This window comes from Charadrius vociferus, unplaced genomic scaffold (assembly GCF_000708025.1).
Source record: "Charadrius vociferus isolate BGI_N301 unplaced genomic scaffold, ASM70802v2 scaffold110, whole genome shotgun sequence".
NCBI lineage: Eukaryota > Metazoa > Chordata > Aves > Charadriiformes > Charadriidae > Charadrius > Charadrius vociferus.
The window spans coordinates 3158808-3179049 of record NW_009646761.1 but is presented as its reverse complement, the minus strand read 5'-3'; the positions used below and the strand labels follow the sequence as shown (position 1 = coordinate 3179049).

The 20242-nt window shown below is 38.6% G+C and overlaps 1 protein-coding gene across 1 annotated transcript in view; it reads right to left on the bottom strand.

Annotated features, from left to right (window-relative positions):
* The window catches only part of PCCA (propionyl CoA carboxylase, alpha polypeptide), a 306936-nt gene that overhangs the window by 58372 nt on the left and 228322 nt on the right, over positions 1-20242 (bottom strand). The window contains exons 20-21 of the mRNA XM_009892045.1: positions 18374-18472; positions 2770-2823 (exon numbers count right to left, since the gene is read on the bottom strand). Coding sequence (XP_009890347.1) covers positions 2770-2823; positions 18374-18472 — 153 coding nt within the window. The remainder of the gene's footprint in view (positions 1-2769; positions 2824-18373; positions 18473-20242) is intronic.

Sequence of the window (20242 nt, the reverse complement as noted above, 5' to 3'; positions counted from 1 at the left end):
CAGCAGAATTCATATTAAACTGTTGTCTTTCTGCTGTAGTTTTCTCTGTCCTTCACCTAGCTATACCTGGGACAGCAAGGACGTTTCTAATAGCAAAGCATACCTTTCACTTCTCCTCTGAGCGTCAGCTGGCTTCCTGATGCAGGGGCTTGTGTTGTATCAAAAACCAGTAGCAGAATTGTTTCTACTGTCCAATGCCAAAAAAACTCAAATGAAGCCATTTATCGAAGCTGATGCCCTCCTGACAAGCCAAGGAGCTGTGCTCCTGATCAGCTGGTTCTAAAAATACGTTCTGATGGACAGGTCAGCGGTGTGTACACTTGGTAGCACCACACTGCCTGCCACCACTGAAGTGCCATCAACATTTGCCTCTGTCAAACGTAACACAGAATGCTCAAAGCTATCCCTATTGTTTTTCTACTACAAAAAAAAAAAAAAGAGAGAGCAGAGTAATAATTTCACAAGCTGTTTATTACATTGATAACAATACAGTATAATAATAAGGAGCAATCAGGAGTTGCTTGCTGCTAAATACTCCTTTCACTTACTATCTTGACTGCAGTTCTATGCCAGTAAAGGGTTAGTAAGAGCTACATAAAGGTGAGCCAAAAATGTATTTCTAGGACCTTCATTCAAGATTATATTCTGTTGATTGACTGAATTTGTGTATGTGTACACATACATATGCAGGTACACACATATGTAGACTGTGTATATGTGCAGGAAATTGGTAGAGGATATCATTGTAAGGAAAACCCATCCCTCCTGTTACCTAAGCTGAGGCTAAGTTGAAATCAGAAGAGTGCAAAAATGTTAAAGGAGCAAAGGAAAAATTAAATAAAGGAAAAGACTTAGGGGAAAGGAGAAGGACAGTAGGCTAGAGGAACTGATAGGAACACAGGTGCAGACTCTGGCTTGGATTCTGTGGGAAAACTGGTATCAGAGCAAACCCTGGGAAGCAGACTTCCTTACTGCTTCTCTGCCCTGCTCACCGAAGTTCTCTCTCTGGGTTTGATCAGCAAGACATGTGCATAATTTCTATTAAATAAAAAATGGTGGATAGAGTACTACAGGCTTTTCTTTTTAGTCCTCCTGAGACTTTTAGTTGTAATCACATACTTATTTCCCAAAATAACTAGGATCAAATAAACACACATGAGCTAGTCAGGAAGGTCTGATATATATTACAATCTGTTAGCTGTTTCATCATCGATTTTTAAAAGCTAAAAGCACATCAAAACTGCGTCCTCTTTTGTTTTCTTTTGCTGTTGCACAAGGCCCAGGACAAGAGTTCTACTCTGTAAGCGAGACTCTGAGGGACTTCTTACATAGGAACATGAAACATTTTCATATCTAACTTAACAAGAAATTTAATTTTTAATGTCACTAAATACACTCTTAATCAGAATTTTCTCTGCTACAGCATACACTTACAAGGGATGAATTAAAATCTTTTCAGTATGGTCTTATCAAGTTGCATTTGTGTTTATATCTTATCTACACAGAGTAAGTATTTTCTCACACAAAGACTATCAGATCAGTCAGACAGCAGCAATCTTGCATATATATGCAGGATACAACTCTGGAGTTGAAGCATCATTACAAGTGCAGAACAAAACTTTTATTTTATGTCTTATTTGTAACTGTCACTCTGCTTGATAATGAATAAGACAAATAAATGTATATGCATATATAGAGATATATTTATAGAAGCAAAAAATATTAGGGGCATTTTTCATTTCTAAAAACCAACATGCAAGTCTACAGGTATTCTTGCTAAGTTTATTCTTACCGTGTTATACCTCCCAAAAAATGGGTTCCTAGGGCTTGTAGAAGATCTAATTACAAATAAGTAGAATGAAAGTATTATCATATGCAATCTTAATCTACTCTTGTCCAAAACATATAGCACACAGAGATGTCAGGACTACATTCTAAAGGGAACGTTTCATTCCTACGCTTTTCACTGTTAATGTCACTACAGGAAAACCTGTTAGCAGCAATCAAGACAACTTACTTCAGAGCATACTTCAATTTTATTTCATTTCCAGAACTATTTTTAGGTGCATAAGGAACTTGGAAGAATTCAATAACTGCATTTTAATCATGCAAATCATGGAAATCGATGCTACTTCAATCACATAGATGTTTATAATCATCCATCACCTAACACGAAACTTTAGTTTCCATATCATACATGATTTCTCAAGACAATCGCAGATTAAAAATCTATTTTACTAAGTAAAATCTGTCCCAACAGTGTAAAATCTGATAAAAGATTTTAAACATACTTGTCTCTAACAAAATAAATCTGGGAGAACCACAGAACATTTTGCATCGTTATGCAGTCTTCTTATAACAGAGTTACTGACCCGCCTCTGGGATGTGAGGGTAACGTGGTATGGTAAAGCAACAGAGATCAGAAAGTTGAAGTGGTGGGGAAGAGTGGGTTTGATCCTAATGTGGATCAAATCTGAATATGTTGCAATAAACTTACAAGTCTACAATCAGTTACTCTTAAATCCCTGTGAATGAAACAGAGGCAGACTTAAATCAACTGAAATGTGGAATGCAGATACCGTGCACCGTGCCTTGGAAGTCAGCTTCAGGTATTTGCCTAAATTCAACTGTTAAGCTCAGAATATTTACACATAATACCAACCTTCATAAATACAAGCATAAATGGGCTGTCAGCACCATTTACCTATTTTCTGTTTACATTATATTCTTCTACCAGCATAACTCTTGACAATCGTTATATATACTTACCACTGTGCCTAGAAACTGAATGCTTGTATCTCCAGAGGCGTTACGAGAAAGCCGCTGAAAGAAAAAAAAAGATGTAAAAACTGATTAGAAGCTTCTCTGGAGTTTTAAATCATTCTATTTTCCTTCTGTCACATCACTGTAAAGTACTCAAAACAAATTGCGTACACAAAACTATACATAAAATAGATAAAAATATAACAATTTCCTTTAAGAATTCCAGTACTCGAGGTCTAAGTCACACTTCCGCTCGGACTTTGGTTTTGTTTCATTCAACTCAATAAAATTCATTTCTGAATAACAATGAAAACAAATATGGGCAAGTACAACACAGAACAACCTTGGGCTTGCAGAAAGATGAATGTCATGAATAATGATGTTTTCACCATCTCTAAATGTTTGTGATTCTGTATTCCTGTTACTCACATTTAGTATTATCTTCATTCTCTCCTAATGAGAGACATTTTAATCTCTTTTTAAAACGCTACTTTGAAAACAGGGGGAAAAAAAAGACCTTATGAAATGTCTGGTCACCTACTGTGGTTCATGAGTTGATTGAAGTTATTAAACAGTCTTCAAATATTACACTGTCAGTAAGCCATAAGACAACACAAAAAAAATGTTATTGATTTAACACAGTATTATCCATAATCTAAATATGCAAAACACACAAAGAATTCTTTCTTCTTGTGAATCACCTCCTTCAATCTGAAAAGTTTTTTCTCCTTTTTTCTTCCTGTTGTTAAAATTATGGCATATATAGACCCAAAACCAGGGCCCTAATCACGGAACGCAGCCCTAATACACAATGCCAGGCGTATACAGAAGCAGAGATTTGAGAAGTTGAGTATAAATTGCAAACAGAGCGCTGTGCAGAGATCTTCAGCATTTTAAAGACAATGAATCCTAAGTATTGGGCTGCAAATCATCTTGAGAGATCTTCTAGTCTAGTACCCTGGCAGAATCAAAACACACCTGTGTCACTCCAAAACAATGTGTGCCTAACCCATTCTTAAAATCTTCCAATTGCAGAGATTTCACAGTCTCCCTAAGAAATTTACCCCAGTGTTCAGCATCCTTATCATTAGCAAGGTTTTTTTCATAATAGCTGGCTAAAACAACCCTTACTGAAGCCGCAGCACATTAATTCTCCTCTTCTCCATCACAGATAGGAAACACAGATTATTCCCTTTCTTTTTACAGCTACCTACAAGTATGTGAAGAGCCATTATCGCGGCTCCCTTCAGTCTTATCTTGTTCAGACTAAGTGAGAAACTGATATACAACAATAGCTAGATATCCGCCGAAATAATTTTAATAGCAATAAATTAAATTCTGATCTCTTTTCAATAATGGTGCATATTCCTCAGCTAGGCTTTATGAAGTAATAATTACTACAACCCAAACATGCTTATTTTTTGACTTAACAGGTCACACACTGACACTGCAATCTGTACAATCATATGAAAACAAAGGACGATGTGCCAAAGCCTGACATATTTCAACAATAATGATTAATGGAATGGAAAATATGGGAAATAAAATTTCATACAAAACCTGACGTTTACTTTTATAAAGGAAACAGGAATATACACTTTTCCCACAGTCTAGGATAAACACAATCAGGTTTTGGAAACCACAAAGAAGAACAAAGTACCGGCTGCCTACAATGAATGAACTGCATGCCAAAACAAACAAGTCCCAACCACTTGATAAGCTGTCAGAAAATGGCAAGCCGAAAAAAAATTAAAGGATTTAATTTCTTTTTTTCCTGGAATGCCCTCCACCCTCGTTAGAGTTCTGTCACTTATTGTGCTACCCTTTTGTCCGCTTTCAAGGGTCATTAGAGACCTTTTCATGTCCTAATAAAAATTCCATTTTTTTGGCTAATCTCCCTGTCACACAGAAAAACACAACTTAAAAAACAAAACAAAACAACAAAAAAAAGAAAAATAGAGCCCTTTTGTCATTTTCTTTAAAGGCTTTCAAAGCAAAGCCAGGTATCTTGACAACTTGACTTATTTTTCACAACTGAAAACCAAATCACTGAAGTATTTCCTCACACAGATTCTCTTTACTCATAATTAAATCAGCTAGCATAGCAATAAGCAAGCCCTTTTGAACATAATTTAATAACGAATTTAATAAAGCCAAATAAATTTATGTGTATCAAGAAAGCACCTTCTAAAGGCATAGTTTCAAGACAAGACAACAATGTAAGCAGCATTTTTCCTGCTCGGATGCTGTTGAAGTGCACTGGTATCACAGTATAGTAAATCCTCACTGCTACTGTTTGCTCTGCCCAAAATACAAAGCATTACATTCAGTTGTTGATAGCATTAAGAGTCAGCATAAGCACTAAAATCTCTCTCTTGAATTAACAGCCAGTGAGAAGAAAAAAAAAAAAAATAACAGGGAAGGTGAGGAAAACCGTTAACAAACAGAGGAGAAAAAGAAACTTCCCTTCTGGGTATATTTCAAAAAACAAAAACAAGAAAGAAAGGTAGAGAAATTCTCCAAGTCACAAAACATATGTTACATCAAGACCAAAAAGAGAACTGCCAGGCTTTTGAGAAGCATGTTACAAAAGAAGTCAGCACATTATCATAATTAATGTTTCAAATTACAGTTGTAAATAAATTTCAGCTGTTAGATGTGATTAGATTTTTTGAAGCATATTGAAAGGAGTTATTTCTGTTCCACTGGTGGGCTTGTGTTTCTGGGATTTGTAAATGTAATTGATGTTTTCAAGAAAATGAAAGGACATGGTTAACAATTATTCTTTTATTTTCCACCTCTTTAGAAAAAGGACCAGTCTCCAGTTTCCCTTGTAAAGTTAGATATTTACATATTCTATACCTCATAATAGATGGTTTCATATTGCATGTGATAGCAGGAAAGTAATCAAATAGAGGTAACAAAAGAGAATAGCTAATTATATGCATTGTCATTGTTTTCCTAATAAATTGCAAATTATTTACTAGGAGGTTTACACCAAAAAGCAAGGGAAGTCTACCATTTGAACAAAGACAAAACAACACTGTCTGTTTACCTACCAATACAGTAAAATTACACTGTTGGCATTAATTACATTATCTTAGACATAACTGATGCTCTTCTGGTTGATTCAACTGATAGAGCTTCAGACTAACTTAATTAGCATAATATGAGTTAAAAGTACAATTTTTTTCCTTATGAGAAAGTAACGAGCTAAAACAAATCTGAAAAAAAAGAAATCACAACTTCAAAAAATCCATCTGCAATCTCAAAGCTGTCAAATGGGTGTGAGTGTTACATAAATATTATATGTATTTTTACACACACAGGTTACAGTATGCTGTACTGCATATGCTATGCATATACAAACAAAATGCTTATGCACGCATGTAAAAATAGACAAGTGTATACAACCATACAAAATGTGTTTGATTTTCCTCTTCTATCTTAAGTGTATCCTATACCACAGTCATTTCACAAATAATCACTTTAATCTGTAAATCTCAGTAAATTACCAGAGGTTAGTGGGATATGACTTTAAATTCTTCTGCTTTGCCACAGAAAATTATTTCCACTTAGTTGGGTATCAATGATCTATTCATCGTAAAAATGCAGTAGGGTTACAATCAGCTTTACATTAAGCCTGCAGTGGATGAGCACTCGCAGATAAAAATGATAACAACCTTCACATGAAGAAGGATAAAGCAGCTCAGTCAAACATAAAATATGTATTATTGAAAGGGATTCTAAACCGACATAGACATTATTAGACAACAACAAGATCTCAGAGTATTTTCCACAAATCTACTGGTACCTTGGGCTCTCTGAGCTACTGGAGGGGAGCAGCTGCAGGGAAGGAACGATACCAAAACAAAGAAACTCCAACAGACCAAAAGCGATTTTTTTGCTTTGCTTACAAATGAAAAAGTAATGTGTCAGGTCAAAATGAGTATGAACTGGCAAAGGAAGTCATACATATAAGTTTCCCAAACACATTTATCTTGAACTACTACATACCACCTTTATTTGTTGAAAGTAAAGCTGGAGACCATTTGTTACAGAAAATGTGCAGATTGTCATTTGGCCAACGTTTTTTGCAACTTTTTCAAACCATGGTATGACTACATTAACAGTCAGACAATATGTATCAGACTATATGGAACAAAAACAAAACAAAAAAAATCAAGCCCAGAAAACCCACTGATAAGTATCTAAAATTATTACAGAAAAGCATAGATAAAATATTCAGTGAAACACTGTGTGGTTTCCCAGCACGGTGCTGTTTTTAAGAATGCAGAAGTTCTTGCAGCCCCTATTGCTTCGTCTCAACTGCTCACTATCAGAAATACTTAATATTATATGCCATGAATTTCAAACAGAGAGCGCTATCCACTTTCTGGCCAATACTTATAAATTCTTGAAAATTCAACCTAGAAAAATGCAAGCCAGAATCACTCCCAGACAGGTTTAATTAAGAAAAAAATTATTACTGCAATAGGGAAGTTGGGGGAAAAACCCACAGTATTTTATCTTGTAAAGTTACAGCAAACTCATCTGCTAGTACGTCATCTATGGGATTTTGTGTATGTGAGGGTCCTTGGACATCTGGAAAACTCCATCATCCACCTCTGTCACTCCTGGCATTGGAGTCACATGGTTAGGTCAGAGAGGAGGAGAAAGTTGCAGAAGTAGCTGTGAAACCATGAAGTCATCTTCTTGTCAAAATGTGAGGATTGGTTTGGCTTTATCAGTCTCTTTTTCCTTCTCCTCCTACAACCTTTGCAGAAATCAGAACTTCACTTCAGGACTCCTTGTCCATCCTGCAATGTCCCAGTCAAGGGATGTCATCCCAGATTAGCAATGTAACCAAGCTTACTTGTATGTTGGAGACTGTCCATATTGCCCTCTGTGTTCAGACTTGTGCAGCCTCGCAAGTCTTTCCACTTAGGGGATCATTCTACTTTTGTCACAATTTAGCGTTCTCCACTGGTGGTGCCATCATTTCTTCCCTTTAGTGCATTAAACTACAGATGGAAACTTAGCTCGATTTTGAGTGCTGCTCTACCCTTAGCCATTATCAGTTTTAGAACATTCTTTATAGTAAATGAAGCCTCGGTTAGCTGTTCTTCCTCAGGGCACGTCCACATTTCCCATGTTCTTAACAAGGGCAGCAGCCACCCAGTGGGGAACAAGATGATCAAGTCCTGCTGTGTATGAAGCACTTCGACATGTGAAAGATGTCTAAGACTGGCATAAGTGGTACCTTGCTGAAGTAGTCTCTCCTTTTAAAAGGGATCCTGCCAGGATGCTAAGACAGCGGCCTTCCCTGGCACCTGTTGCAAGCTACCTCAGTCCTTTTCCAGGGACTAAAGGGAATCTATTCCCAAACAGTACAAATACAGATGTTAAACACAGAGTGAATGGCTTACAGGGCATCAATCCACACAGATAAAGGTGTGAGTGCAGTTTTTAAGAGGCTGAGGCACCATACTACTACTTTTAAAAGAAGAATCATTCTCTTAATGCCTAATTACAGCAGATGGCTTAGGAATTTCTGTCCTCCCATGAACAGAAAAATGGAAACACAGACCCTTCCCAGTACTTCTTTACATGATAGCCAGTGTTAATGTCACTTCTTACTTCTTTTTGCCAAGCTTTAGACAGGCATATGTTTAGTAAAAACACCACTGCAGCGTATGTTTTATATACACCTTCCAAGCATGTCCATGTGCTCCTTTAATACCCTGAGGCAGGTAGGTGTTATAAAGCAGTGGATGAGAGAGGCTTTGGGGGGAAAAAAAGAAAAGCACCAAAAAAAAAAAAACCACAGGAAAGACTGTTTATTTAGTGTTGGTAAAGAATGAATCCAAAAGACATTTACTCCAGCCCAATATTTCCAGCTATTTACAATAATGAAGAGTTTAGTCCTCCCTGTGAACTTCTAATTTTTTCCTGTTATTACATTAAAACATAAAATCACTAAAACATTTTGAAACTATACCCTTCTTTTGATATGCTGTAATGTTTTGCAGGGTGAGAGTGTGCAGGTAATACACTGCCACGCGATTCTAGATCTGACAGTGTCTATGACTGCCCTGACACAGATTCTTTGCAGAATCCATAGTCTTTTCTCACTCCGTGATGTCCCTCCTCTTCCTTCCCCTTTGCTCTCTGAATGCGTTACCACATTCAAGAGAACCATTCCTTGTCTTTGAAGGTTTAGATATCATAAAATTACAACATCTGTCAACAACTGAATACAATGCTTTGGTCTTTGGACACATATAGCTTATAGTTATTCATCCTGTCATTAAAATTTATAGCTCCTTCGGAAAAAAAATATGGCATAAGATACTGTGACAACTGACATGATTTGATTAACCCCTTGAGTATACAGGATATTACTAAACCCATTAGGTTAAAGAAAGGGAAAAAAAGTATGGGTTTTGTAGATAGAGCTTTATCGTGGAAGACCTCTCTCTGAAAAGCAGACAAACTCCAGAGGGATTGATTGGGCATAGCAGTTGATCACTTGTTTCCTTCCCACATGAAAAAAAAAACAAAAATCATTTCCGTGAAGGAATCTGTAAAGGTGGTGGTATGTTCTTTTTGCTTCAGCTGCTTAATTTAAAAAAAAAAAAAAAAAAGCAGCGGTAACCTGTTATTTGATGATATTTTATTTCCCTGAATTTTCCAGTTGCCTCCACACATTCTCCATTTGAACCATGGACGAGAGTGTGGAGTCAGCCTTGAGTTAAACAGTTTTCACACAAACTGCAGACCACTCACGAGATTCAGGTACTTGCTATTTAAAGTAGACATTAATACAAATATTCTCGTATGACAGCAAAGAATATCCAATATTTTTAGACTTCATGACTCAGGAGCTGACCATACTGCTGTCATATAGTCTATATGTCTATTCAAGGTTTATTTTAAAAAGTAATAATTTTAACAATTTTGGCAAGCACCCATGTCAATGAAGCCATATTACTAGTAATTGTTTTAATATGCATTACTGACAATTACAGCAAGCAGCACCAAAAAGGCTAGCTTTTACACACCTTCCCTTTCCCGACAAACCTTGTAAATAGAAGAAGTCTCAGTCCTTCCTTAAATCACCCATGATTAAATGATGAAATCTAAGCAGTACAATTACTAATTTTCTTGTACAGAATCTTTCACAAACTCAGCAAGTTGAATTATCTAATAATTATCTAAAGCAGATCACTCAGGTCTTCTTAAGTACACCTCTGAGATATGCAGGGAATCATGCATGCTGATGAAGCTTCAGAATTCCTTCTAACTATGACTTTTCTCTGCTTCTGTGTCTGGTCCTGTGGGAAGGATCCACCTCCACCCACAATAACAGCTATGTTGTTTGCCAAGGGTGACACCGGGGACATCAATATCTGCACTCTAGAACGCTGCACAGCTTCAAAGTTTCCCAGCAAAAACCTCCTTGCCAAGAGTTTATCTTTTTTTCCTTGCCCACATGGTTTCCCCCCACCTTCCCAGCAATTACCAATCAGAACTGAAATTCAATAGGAACATCACCACCATGCTTAGTTTTGGTTAAAAAAGCCAGAGGAAATAGCTGAAGTCAGTAATGAGAACAGATAACAAATCAGTGAACACTATTAAGTTATGGCAGAAGTCTAGGTTTTGCCCATGCTTTTAACACTGAGCACAGTTGTGGTACCCACAGCTCAGAAAGGAGATAAAAGAAATGGAATGGAGCACCTCTCCTCCGAGGACAGGCTGAGAGAGTTGGGGTTGTTCAGCCCAGAGAAGATAAGGCTCCAGGGAGACGTTATTGCAGATTTTCAATACTTAAAGGGGCCTCATAAGAAAGATGGGGACAGAGGTTTTAGTAGGACCTGTTGCGTTAGCACAAGGGGTAATGGTTTTAAGTTAAAATAGGATAGATTTAGACTAGACAAAGAAAGGATTTTTTCACAATGAGGGTGGTGAAATGGTGGAACACGTCGCCCAGAGAGATGGTAAATGCCCCATCCCTGGAAACACTCAAGGTCAGGCTGGGTATGTTCTGAGGAACCTGATCTAGTTGAAGATGTCCCTGCTTATTGCATGGGAGGTTGGACTAGATGACCTTTAAAGGTCCCCTCCAACTCTAACCACTCTATGATTCTATGATGTTGAGAGCAACACAGACATAAAGACAGGCTTCTCTGCAAGGAACAACTCCGCACCTCTGAAGAGCAGCAACTGAATGAGGATGCAAGCAGCATGGACACAGTGAGTAAGGATCAACTGCTCACAGTCTATCTGATACAGGAACTAGGAGGAGCTTCAAATGAAGCTAAAGGGCACTGCCACAGCTATTATTAGGCAATGAGAAGGCTTGTCCTGGTTTCAGCTGGGATAGACTTAATTTTCTTTCCAGTAGCTCTTGTGTTTTGGGTATGGCATGAGAATGATGCTGATAATGCATATTGGTTTAGTTGCTGCCAGGTGATATTTTACATTAGTCAAGGACTTTTTCAGCTTCTCATAGAAGCTCAGAGGGAGCATAGACAGAATGAGCTGGCCAACAAATATTTCATACCATAGACGCCATGCTCAGTATATAAGTGAGGGTTGGCCAGGGGGCAGGGATCCGCAATCACTGCCCAGGACAGGCTGGGCAGCCAATCACCAGGTAGTGAGAACGGCTTGTGTTGTATTACTTTATTTTGTATATTCTTTTACCATTTTTTTTCTTTTCCATTATTGTTCTATTAAACTGCTTTTATCTCAACCCATGAGTTGGGTTTTTTTTTCCTTTCCCCTCCTTTTCTCCCTCTTCTCCCTACCCTGCTGGTGCGGGGCAGTGAGCGAGCGGCTGCATGGTCCTAGTTGCCAGCTGGGGTTAGACCACAAGACAACTGCAGGGAAAAAAGTGACAATAAAAGTGCCCTGACCAACAGGTATTAATACTTTCCAAAAAATTTCAAAAGCCTGAAACACAGTGAGGCATACCACACGGTGTGCCACAGGCTTTTGTATTTGTCTTTTACCTGGGATACTTGAGAGCTTGTTCGTATTTGTCTCAAATACTAAGAGAATGTCAAGCAAGGTGATAAAAATCGGTTTCTCTGTATCATATCCACTGATCATTTTTGGAGTTCCAAGGCTGAGCTTCGTTTTCTCAGATGACTGTGGCTGGATGAGCAAACAGGAAAACATGGGCAGCCTGTATTTCTATACTGCTAAATAAAGGAGGGTCATGGACTGATGCCTGGTCCCAAAGCCAAACGGCCATGACTATCTCAGTCCCACTGCTTAGGTCTAAACAGCATGGCATAAATCTGTACCAGATTTGTCCAGGTCAGCCACAACTGAAACAGGCTAAAACAAAGACAAGGAGTGAGCTACCAATTAATCAACACAGGCCATCAGGAATCCAGTGCTGGGACGCATACTCTGGCTTTTCTTTACTTAACAGTACAGACGTTGGGATCGAGTGCACCCTCAGCAAGTTTGCCAACACCACCAAGCTGTGTGGAGCAGTCAACATGCTGGAGGGAAGGAATGCCATCCAGAGGGACCTGGACAGGCTGGAGAGGTGGGCCTGTGCAAACCTCATGAAGTTCGACAAGGCCAAGTGCAAGGTCCTGCACATGGGCCGGGGCAATCCCATACACAAATACAGGCTGGGTGGAGAATAGATTGAGGACAGCCCCGAGGAGAAGAACTTGCAGGTGTTGGTTGATGAGAAGCTCAACATGACCCAGCAATGAGTGCTCGCAGCCCAGAAGGCCAACCGCATCCTGGGCTGCATCAACAGAAGTGCGGCCAGCAGGTCGAGGGAGATGATTCTGCCCCTCTACTCTACTCTTGTGAGACCACAACTGGAATATTGCATCCAGCTCTGAAGCCCTGAACAAAAGAAGGACATGGACCTGTTGAAGCAGATGCAGAGGGGGGCCATGAAGATGATCAGAGGGTTGGAGGACCTCTCCTATGAAGACAGGCTGAGAGAGTTGGCGTTGTTCAGCCTGGAGAAGAGAAGACTCTGGGGACACCTTATAGTAACTTTCCAGTATCTGAAGGGGGCCTACAAGAAGGCTAGAGAGGGGCTTCTGACAAGGGCATGTAGTGATAGGATGAGGGGGAATGGCTTCAAACTGGAAGAGGGCAGGTTTGGATTAGATATTAGGAAGAAATTTTTCACTATGAGGGTGGTGAGGCAGTGGAACAAACTGCCCAGAGCTGTGGATGCCCCATCCCTGGAGGTGTTCAAGGCCAGGCTGGATGGGGCTTTGAGCAACCTGGTCTAGAGGAAGGTGTCCCTGCCCATGGCAGGGGGGTTGGAACTAGATGAATTTTAAGGTCCCTTTCAACCTAAACCATTCTACAATTTGGATAGAATATATCCAAATGTCTGCCCCAGTTTGCAAATTCTCTCTTTGAGAGACAATCTAGCAAAAATAATTCTGAAGTCATGGGTAAATGATGACAGCAGATAGCGTGCAGTAATTGCACAGTGCTAAAGAACACTGTCAAGCAGTCTTCATGTACGCTGCTCACTAAAGCTTCCCAAAATAATTTTCAGGGTTTAAGAAAATGAGTGTGCTGAAGTAATAGTACTTTAGATCAAAAACCTATATAATATATCATTATCAGAGATTACATCTGAGATCTCAAAACAGTAAAAAAAAATAAGTGGGTAATTTTTCTAAAAAAAACATTACATGTTTGAAAAAAGTCTCCATAGGGTTGAAGGAAATGAATACTTGGGTATAGGCTTTGTTCTCCTGTCAGACATTTCCCAGAATGGCAGATATTTCCCAGGAAGAAAGGCTTCATAACCTACAGCATTTTCATTTTTTTTTTCTGTTGTTATAAACCAAAATAATAGTAAAAAGAAACATTATATCAGAGAAGCACTTAAATTTGTCATATCCCAGGATGTAGAATATACTCCTCCTGCTGCAATTGTCGATGCAATAAATAAACTAAATGAAAAAATAAGTGATGCCATCACTGAATTCCCCATAACACTAAGTAGAGAAAACTCCATGGATAACGCTTCATCTACTTCATTCACAAAAACACTTGAAGCTTTATATTGATGATTTCAGTTTTACAGGATCATGTTCTTGGTTAGTAACTCCATTACTCTCTTAATTACACCTTGCTGTGACTGATAAAGACCTTTTCACTGTAGAGCTTGGGATGTCCAACAGTCATAGAACACAGTTAGGCTGGAAGGGACTTCTGGAAATCAAAGAGTCATATTCCCCTTTCAAAGCAAGGCTAATGTCACAAGTAATATTGAGCTGCTCAGGACCTTGTCCAATTGAGTTCTGTCTACATCCTACAGGGCTTCAGTTCAGCAGAGACCAGTCCTCTGAAAGCCAGGAAATACAAAGAGCAGGCAACATCAGCGCCACTGTAAAATTGCTTTGCCATAGCTGCAAAAAGCCACCAAGAGTTTTCCAGGCTCCAGGCAGAATACCTGCACTACCTTTAGAGGGTGGGAGGTTTTATTACAGCAAGCTAGCAGAGTTGTGAAACCAGTGTGAGCTGACAATATGCCAGGGGAAAATGCTGGGTGCATACGATATGACAAAGAGGTGTGAGCGTTGGCAAAAGATGGTGACAAACAATTTATTCTGTCTCAGAATTCTTTTGCTACAGGGAAATGTCTGCAAGTAAATGGTATATAAGGATCGGTTGAGTGTTTGATAATGACATAAATGAACGCAGAGCATTTAACAGCAGTAAGGAGCTGTAAAATTTGTCCATGTGGTGTTGCCATAGAGTAGCACCAGAACTTGAATGGTCAGTGGGGTGGTTTTTGAGAACTTGCCCAAATACAACTAATGCCAAACCAAACAAGGTTTGAAGATCTCCTACAAGCATGTTTTTTTCTTGGGCAACCTTCTCTCTCTGCAGAGACCTGATCTTCCTGCACAGTGTCCCAGTAGAAGGCACCTACGTGCAACCTGACTGTAGTAAGGACAGACTTGCAGTTAGATTCAAGTCCATCTGCTGGACTTCATGGATTCATTGTTTTATCTTGAGGTCCCCTTAGATTCTGGTTCACATGAGGGAATAAAAGGAAACGTTCAGCTCTGAGGAAAAAGCAGCTTATTCCCTTCTCTCTTTCCACCCCCTCCCCAGTTCATACACACAGGGAGAGAGAAGTAATCATAGACGACAACTTCTACAGGCACAGGGCTTATTGAAATCCAGCTTGCTTGTACATGGGAGCAGTGGCAGAGGGTTAAAAACGCCCTCATTGTCCCAAAACCTGCCTGCTGTCCTTCTTCCAACTGTTACTACATTTTCTAGGACACCATTCTGAATGACCACTCTCCCTTCCAGTGTCCACTGGAGTTCTTACGATTCTTTTCCACAACTCAACCAACTTCCTGTTTTCCATGTGCTCTTCACAGGAATCATTAAGCACCTCATTTATTTGTTTATTTTTTCTCTAAATATTGCCTGAAAGGCTATACCATATTCAAATAATGCTTTTCATATATATATGTATTTTTAATATGTATTTTCAATTAAACAACAGGCAATCCTTTCAAATCTGAATCCTCATGAAGACATATTGTAAGCGCATGCCTACAGTTATTCTCTGATTTTCAGCAAAGGCAGATTCCAAAAACACAATAGCTAAGTGTAAGTCAGATTCTGAGCCACTAACATCTTTGGAAAGAGGTAGGGGAAACCATTTTGGCAAAGTCTTTTTGCACACAAGAATTTCATTTGCTTGGGAAACAAAATCCTACAACTCACAAAGCGCTAAATTCAGCCTCCCCAAATGAGAGGTAGAGTCTATGCGTAAGTGGAGAAAACGCTGAGAAACGGAGATTAGCTGAGGAATTACTGAGAACAACAATAAAAAACCCCATGACGGAATCTGTGTACTTCAAGAAATGCTACAGGGTCTGCCCACACCCTCAGCCCCAGAGACTGTATCACCGAATTCTCTTGCTCAAACGATTCCAAGTTTTCATCAGTCCATCACCTTCTATAACATCCTATGGATTTCACAGTAATCCAAAGCAGCACAAAGACTTCAGAGCCCTTACACTTACAGCCAAACAGACCTGCAGTATACCCCAGGGTTTTGGTCCCTCTATCACCTGGGGACCCGGCCAGGCACTCTGCAGCGCCCATCTGCTGCACACAGATGGGCTTCCTCGCAAAGGAAACAAAAGCGGGAGGGAGGGAGGGAGGGAGCTGCCACACATCCTAGTTGTGCCCTGATATGCCCTAGACAGACTGTGACCAGGGCACATACCTCTTCTCAGGTGCTCAGATGTATTCCCAAGTCCCGTACTCCAGAAATAGTCTTACAAAACCTGGTTTTTAAACTCACAGGCCTCCTTAACTCTGTGGCAGAGTTGGTGCTCTGCTTTGCTCTAATGCACATGGAGCCTTCAGCAAAGGAGTGGAAATACAGGAGCACGCTTAATTACTAATTTTTAAACGTGCGACAGATACGCAACAATTTGAATGTCTAGACTATAATTTACATAAATACATTTTAAACCAAAACATTTTAAAACTATTTATTTCCTGCTTCCATGCTTAAGTGCTTTGCTGGATTGGGGCCAGACTGCAGGATCGAGCCGAAGGTGCATAAATCAAACCTTCAAAGAAATAGAATGTTCACAAAGACTGTATTTGGTTGAGCAAATTTAGAAGAATGAAACCAACTATGAAGAGAAATTAGATTGGCTGAAAATTAATAAAGCACAGCTGGAATTATTCGATTCATCCATATTTGTTGCTTAAATGGCTCTAGGGCTAAGTCTTGCTGAAAGAAGATACTTCAAGACTCAGGGGTCAATTGCTTTTGGAGACAAATTGACCTACAGGAATACACTTGTCTAATTTGGTTCTTGCAGTGGGGCAAGTCTACAGAAATATATAACCAAAAAACCAATTTAGATTCCAGTGAGCGGATATCAGAGGTCAAGTTTAAGGTTCCCATAAATTTACATACATACACTAAAAGATTAATAACTTCTCAAGCTACTGGCTTTCTTTGCTAAAAGCAAAGACTTATAGATAACATCTGAGAAAGAAACAACATATGTGCTTATTCCACATTCTGTTGGATAGATACCAGGCAGCCAGCTCAGTGCTTGTTGCTGTGGCTAGCCCTGCAGTATTTCAAACAATTCGGTCGTACTCAGGGAGTGCAAGTAACACTATTGCTGGCTCAGCTCCTAGAAGAAAGCGTGTTCAGAACTCACGATCGTTGATTTTGAAACTAATTGTATGTGCCAGTTCAAATACTACACTTTTAGTTAACTGGTCTTACTACTATTATTTAGATACCTGTATCCGGCCATACAGTTATTACAGTTTGCAATGAGGCCTTTAGAATGGATAACTATTCAAAATATAATGTTTTTCTCCTAGATACATGTCGTATGTTCATAAATTGGTATTGTTTCCTAATCAAAATTAGGAATTTCTTTTATAAAATAGCAGCAAGATAGACCACTATTAAAAGATAAAAATACAACTTACAAATTTATTTTAGATATACGTAAGCCATGAAACTGGCATTAACCTTTCAAGAAATCTAGAAAACTTAAGTCCAGAGTTTACTTGGGAACGTCATGAAAATTTCACTCTCCGTCAACACTATCCTTGAAAGACAAAAAATATTGTATCTTCAAGTTGCAGTCTTTTAAATTCAGTCATAGCAAAAATAACATTTCTATTTGGGTAATTTACCAGGGGTGTAAAGGAAAAAATAAATCACATATTCCACTGTAAATGATCAGAAATCAGATCACTGATAAATGTATACAAAATAAACAGATAATGTCATATGTGGGAAAAAAAAATTCAAAAATTCAAAAAATTCAAAAATTTCAAAAATTCATGAAGTTTTTATTTTTTTGTTTCTTTTCACTGCTTCCAGGGTCAACAGATATTTATAAATGAATGATCTATCAACAAATATGCAAATCCTGACTGGTATTGCCTTCAGAAAATTTGCATGGCAGTTAAAGGCACACCCTTATGTTTGGAGTTGTTTTCAAACACATTAGTGGTCAGAAGGAAAGAATAAACATGAATCTTTTTAGATCTCTTTTCTTAGAACCGCATAGGTTTGGGATCTTTTTCTATACTTTTCTTTTCAAATCATTTCATACAAGGATATATAAAAACATGTCACATGGGAGATGCACTGTCCCGCAACTTTCCATATGCAAAGGCCCTAAAGTGGAAAAACGACGCAAGTCAAACATGAAGAAGAGAATGATTTTACTGCAGGACCCCACCTTTTTGTGGTGGGGTCCTTTATTTTTTAAGTGATTAAGAAACTGTATCTCCTCACAGCCATTAAGTAAAGAGATCCTAAAAACTGGGGTAAATTTCTGGCTAAAATAAGCAACAACTCTTTAAATGAATGATGTCCAAACCTCTAGATGAGTAAGTCTGAGACAAGTTCACCCCACTGAAGCCCTGGATGTATTCAAAGCAGAAAGATTATGTTATTTGCACAACATCACGTAATTTTTCTGATGCAGCAAGTTTAGACCCCACGTATCAGTATTATTTGTATACCCAAAGGTTTCTGGTTATCTTAGCTCTACAAACGAAGCATTGGTGTATTTACCTGTATAGTCCTCTGAGTGCCATCAATGGTGACAGACAACAAGGGTGACGCCAGGTTCCACTCGCTGGTCACATTTAGTTTCATCCCATCAACTTCCACCTGTTATGACACCAAACAAGGCTGTTACTAAGAAGACAGACAGAAAACCGATCTCAAGTTCATTACTGCATACAAAGCAGCAACCATTTTAAAACAGATGGCTCCCAAACAACCTGTCATGTTTACTGCTTCTGCCATAAAAGACAGGGTCCAACAACAGAGTCTTCCAGCTATCTCTGGGGAGAGGTGAAGGACCTGTGAACAGCTGCCTCTGAGTAGCAAGGTTTCAAGTGATTTCCAGCAAGTAACAAACAGCCATCCAACTTTTAAACCTATCTGGACATGCTACATTTACTGCAATTAGACAAGTAATGCATATAAATTCCAGTGACACCTCGCAACCCACACAACAGGGCTTGCATATAATATTCTCTCCAAGGACCAAGGAAGAACTTTTCCTACGCTTCTAATGAAGGGTTTTGCATTGTTATCTTAATTAATATGAGGCAGTAATTAATTCTTTGGTGTTTTGCCTCCAAAGTCCAGAAAAACTTTGCAAATTCTGTCATGTTTTCTTCCAATATACAGCTGATCAGAGGAATACAGTTCCTGACTTGAATGCCAATATGTTTATCCAGAAAGATTTTTTTTTTAAAAGTCATCCCATAATCTTTATACAAAAATATTTCTATGTGAAGAGCAAAAATCCTGAGTTCTGAAGAAAGTCTAGATCAGAGTAGCTGTAATGACACTTCTGTTGTTCTCCCACTGTATAATACTGTTTAAAACACACACATAACACATTCAACATTGTAAGAGCCTCAGAGGAGGAGATGGATTATGAAAAAAAAATTACTATACATGGACTAATATTATTAATGATTAGTATTTGTGACATGTTTTGAACACTCATCATGCTATCTGAGGTAAGTAAATATGTTTTCAGTTATATATTTTACTATAAACAGAAGAAAAATCATGGTTGGCTGATTTCCTCAGAGTCTGAAAGATATTTTCAATCAGTAAATTACAGACAATATTGATAATGACGCAAATATTGTACACATTCTTAGTAAGCTAGAAGAAAATTGCTGAATTTAGAATAAAAGCTGAGCCCACATTTTGCAAAATAAAACTTATAAAGCCTGCTCTTTTAGATCTCAGACTAATCATTATTTCACCTTATAACAAGAACAGGCAACTGTAATCTTAGTGTAACTTAAAAGAAATCCATAACAGACAAGTGCAGAGGAGCAATGTGTAATTCGACAATTTTATTTCAGTTTTGTGGTGGGGTTTGGGAGGAAAACACCTGGCTTAAAATCCCACTAATTTTATAGACTTTAGTTTAGAACAGAAAATCTGCCTTTTAGTGATACAATCTACTCCATTTCTACAAGCTTTAACTATAAATAAAGTTACATGTAAAGAACATGAAGAAAAACAAGTCATTTATAATGGTTCACCGATAGGCCAGATTAGCTGGCATGCTTCAGGTACTTTACACTGCTCCAGTGATGCAAACCACCCATAAACCTGGCTTGAGTTAAGCCAGACCTGCAGCTGGTTTGCATCGTCAGAGCACCGCAAAGCAGCTGGAACACGCCGGTGAACCCAGCCAGCTCTCAGCAAACCTGAATCAGCAAATACTGTCTTTATTGAGAACAGCAGAAACATCTGAAAAAAAGACTTTCCGGATGGAGAAAGGCAAATCTGGTGCTCCGTCTCAACCCTCTTTGATTAGTAATTGAACTTTGGTAAGGCAATTATTTAAAAAGCTGTCTGTCACTCTCGCTATGACCAAAGAAAGACTGTCTGCGCTGGAGTCTG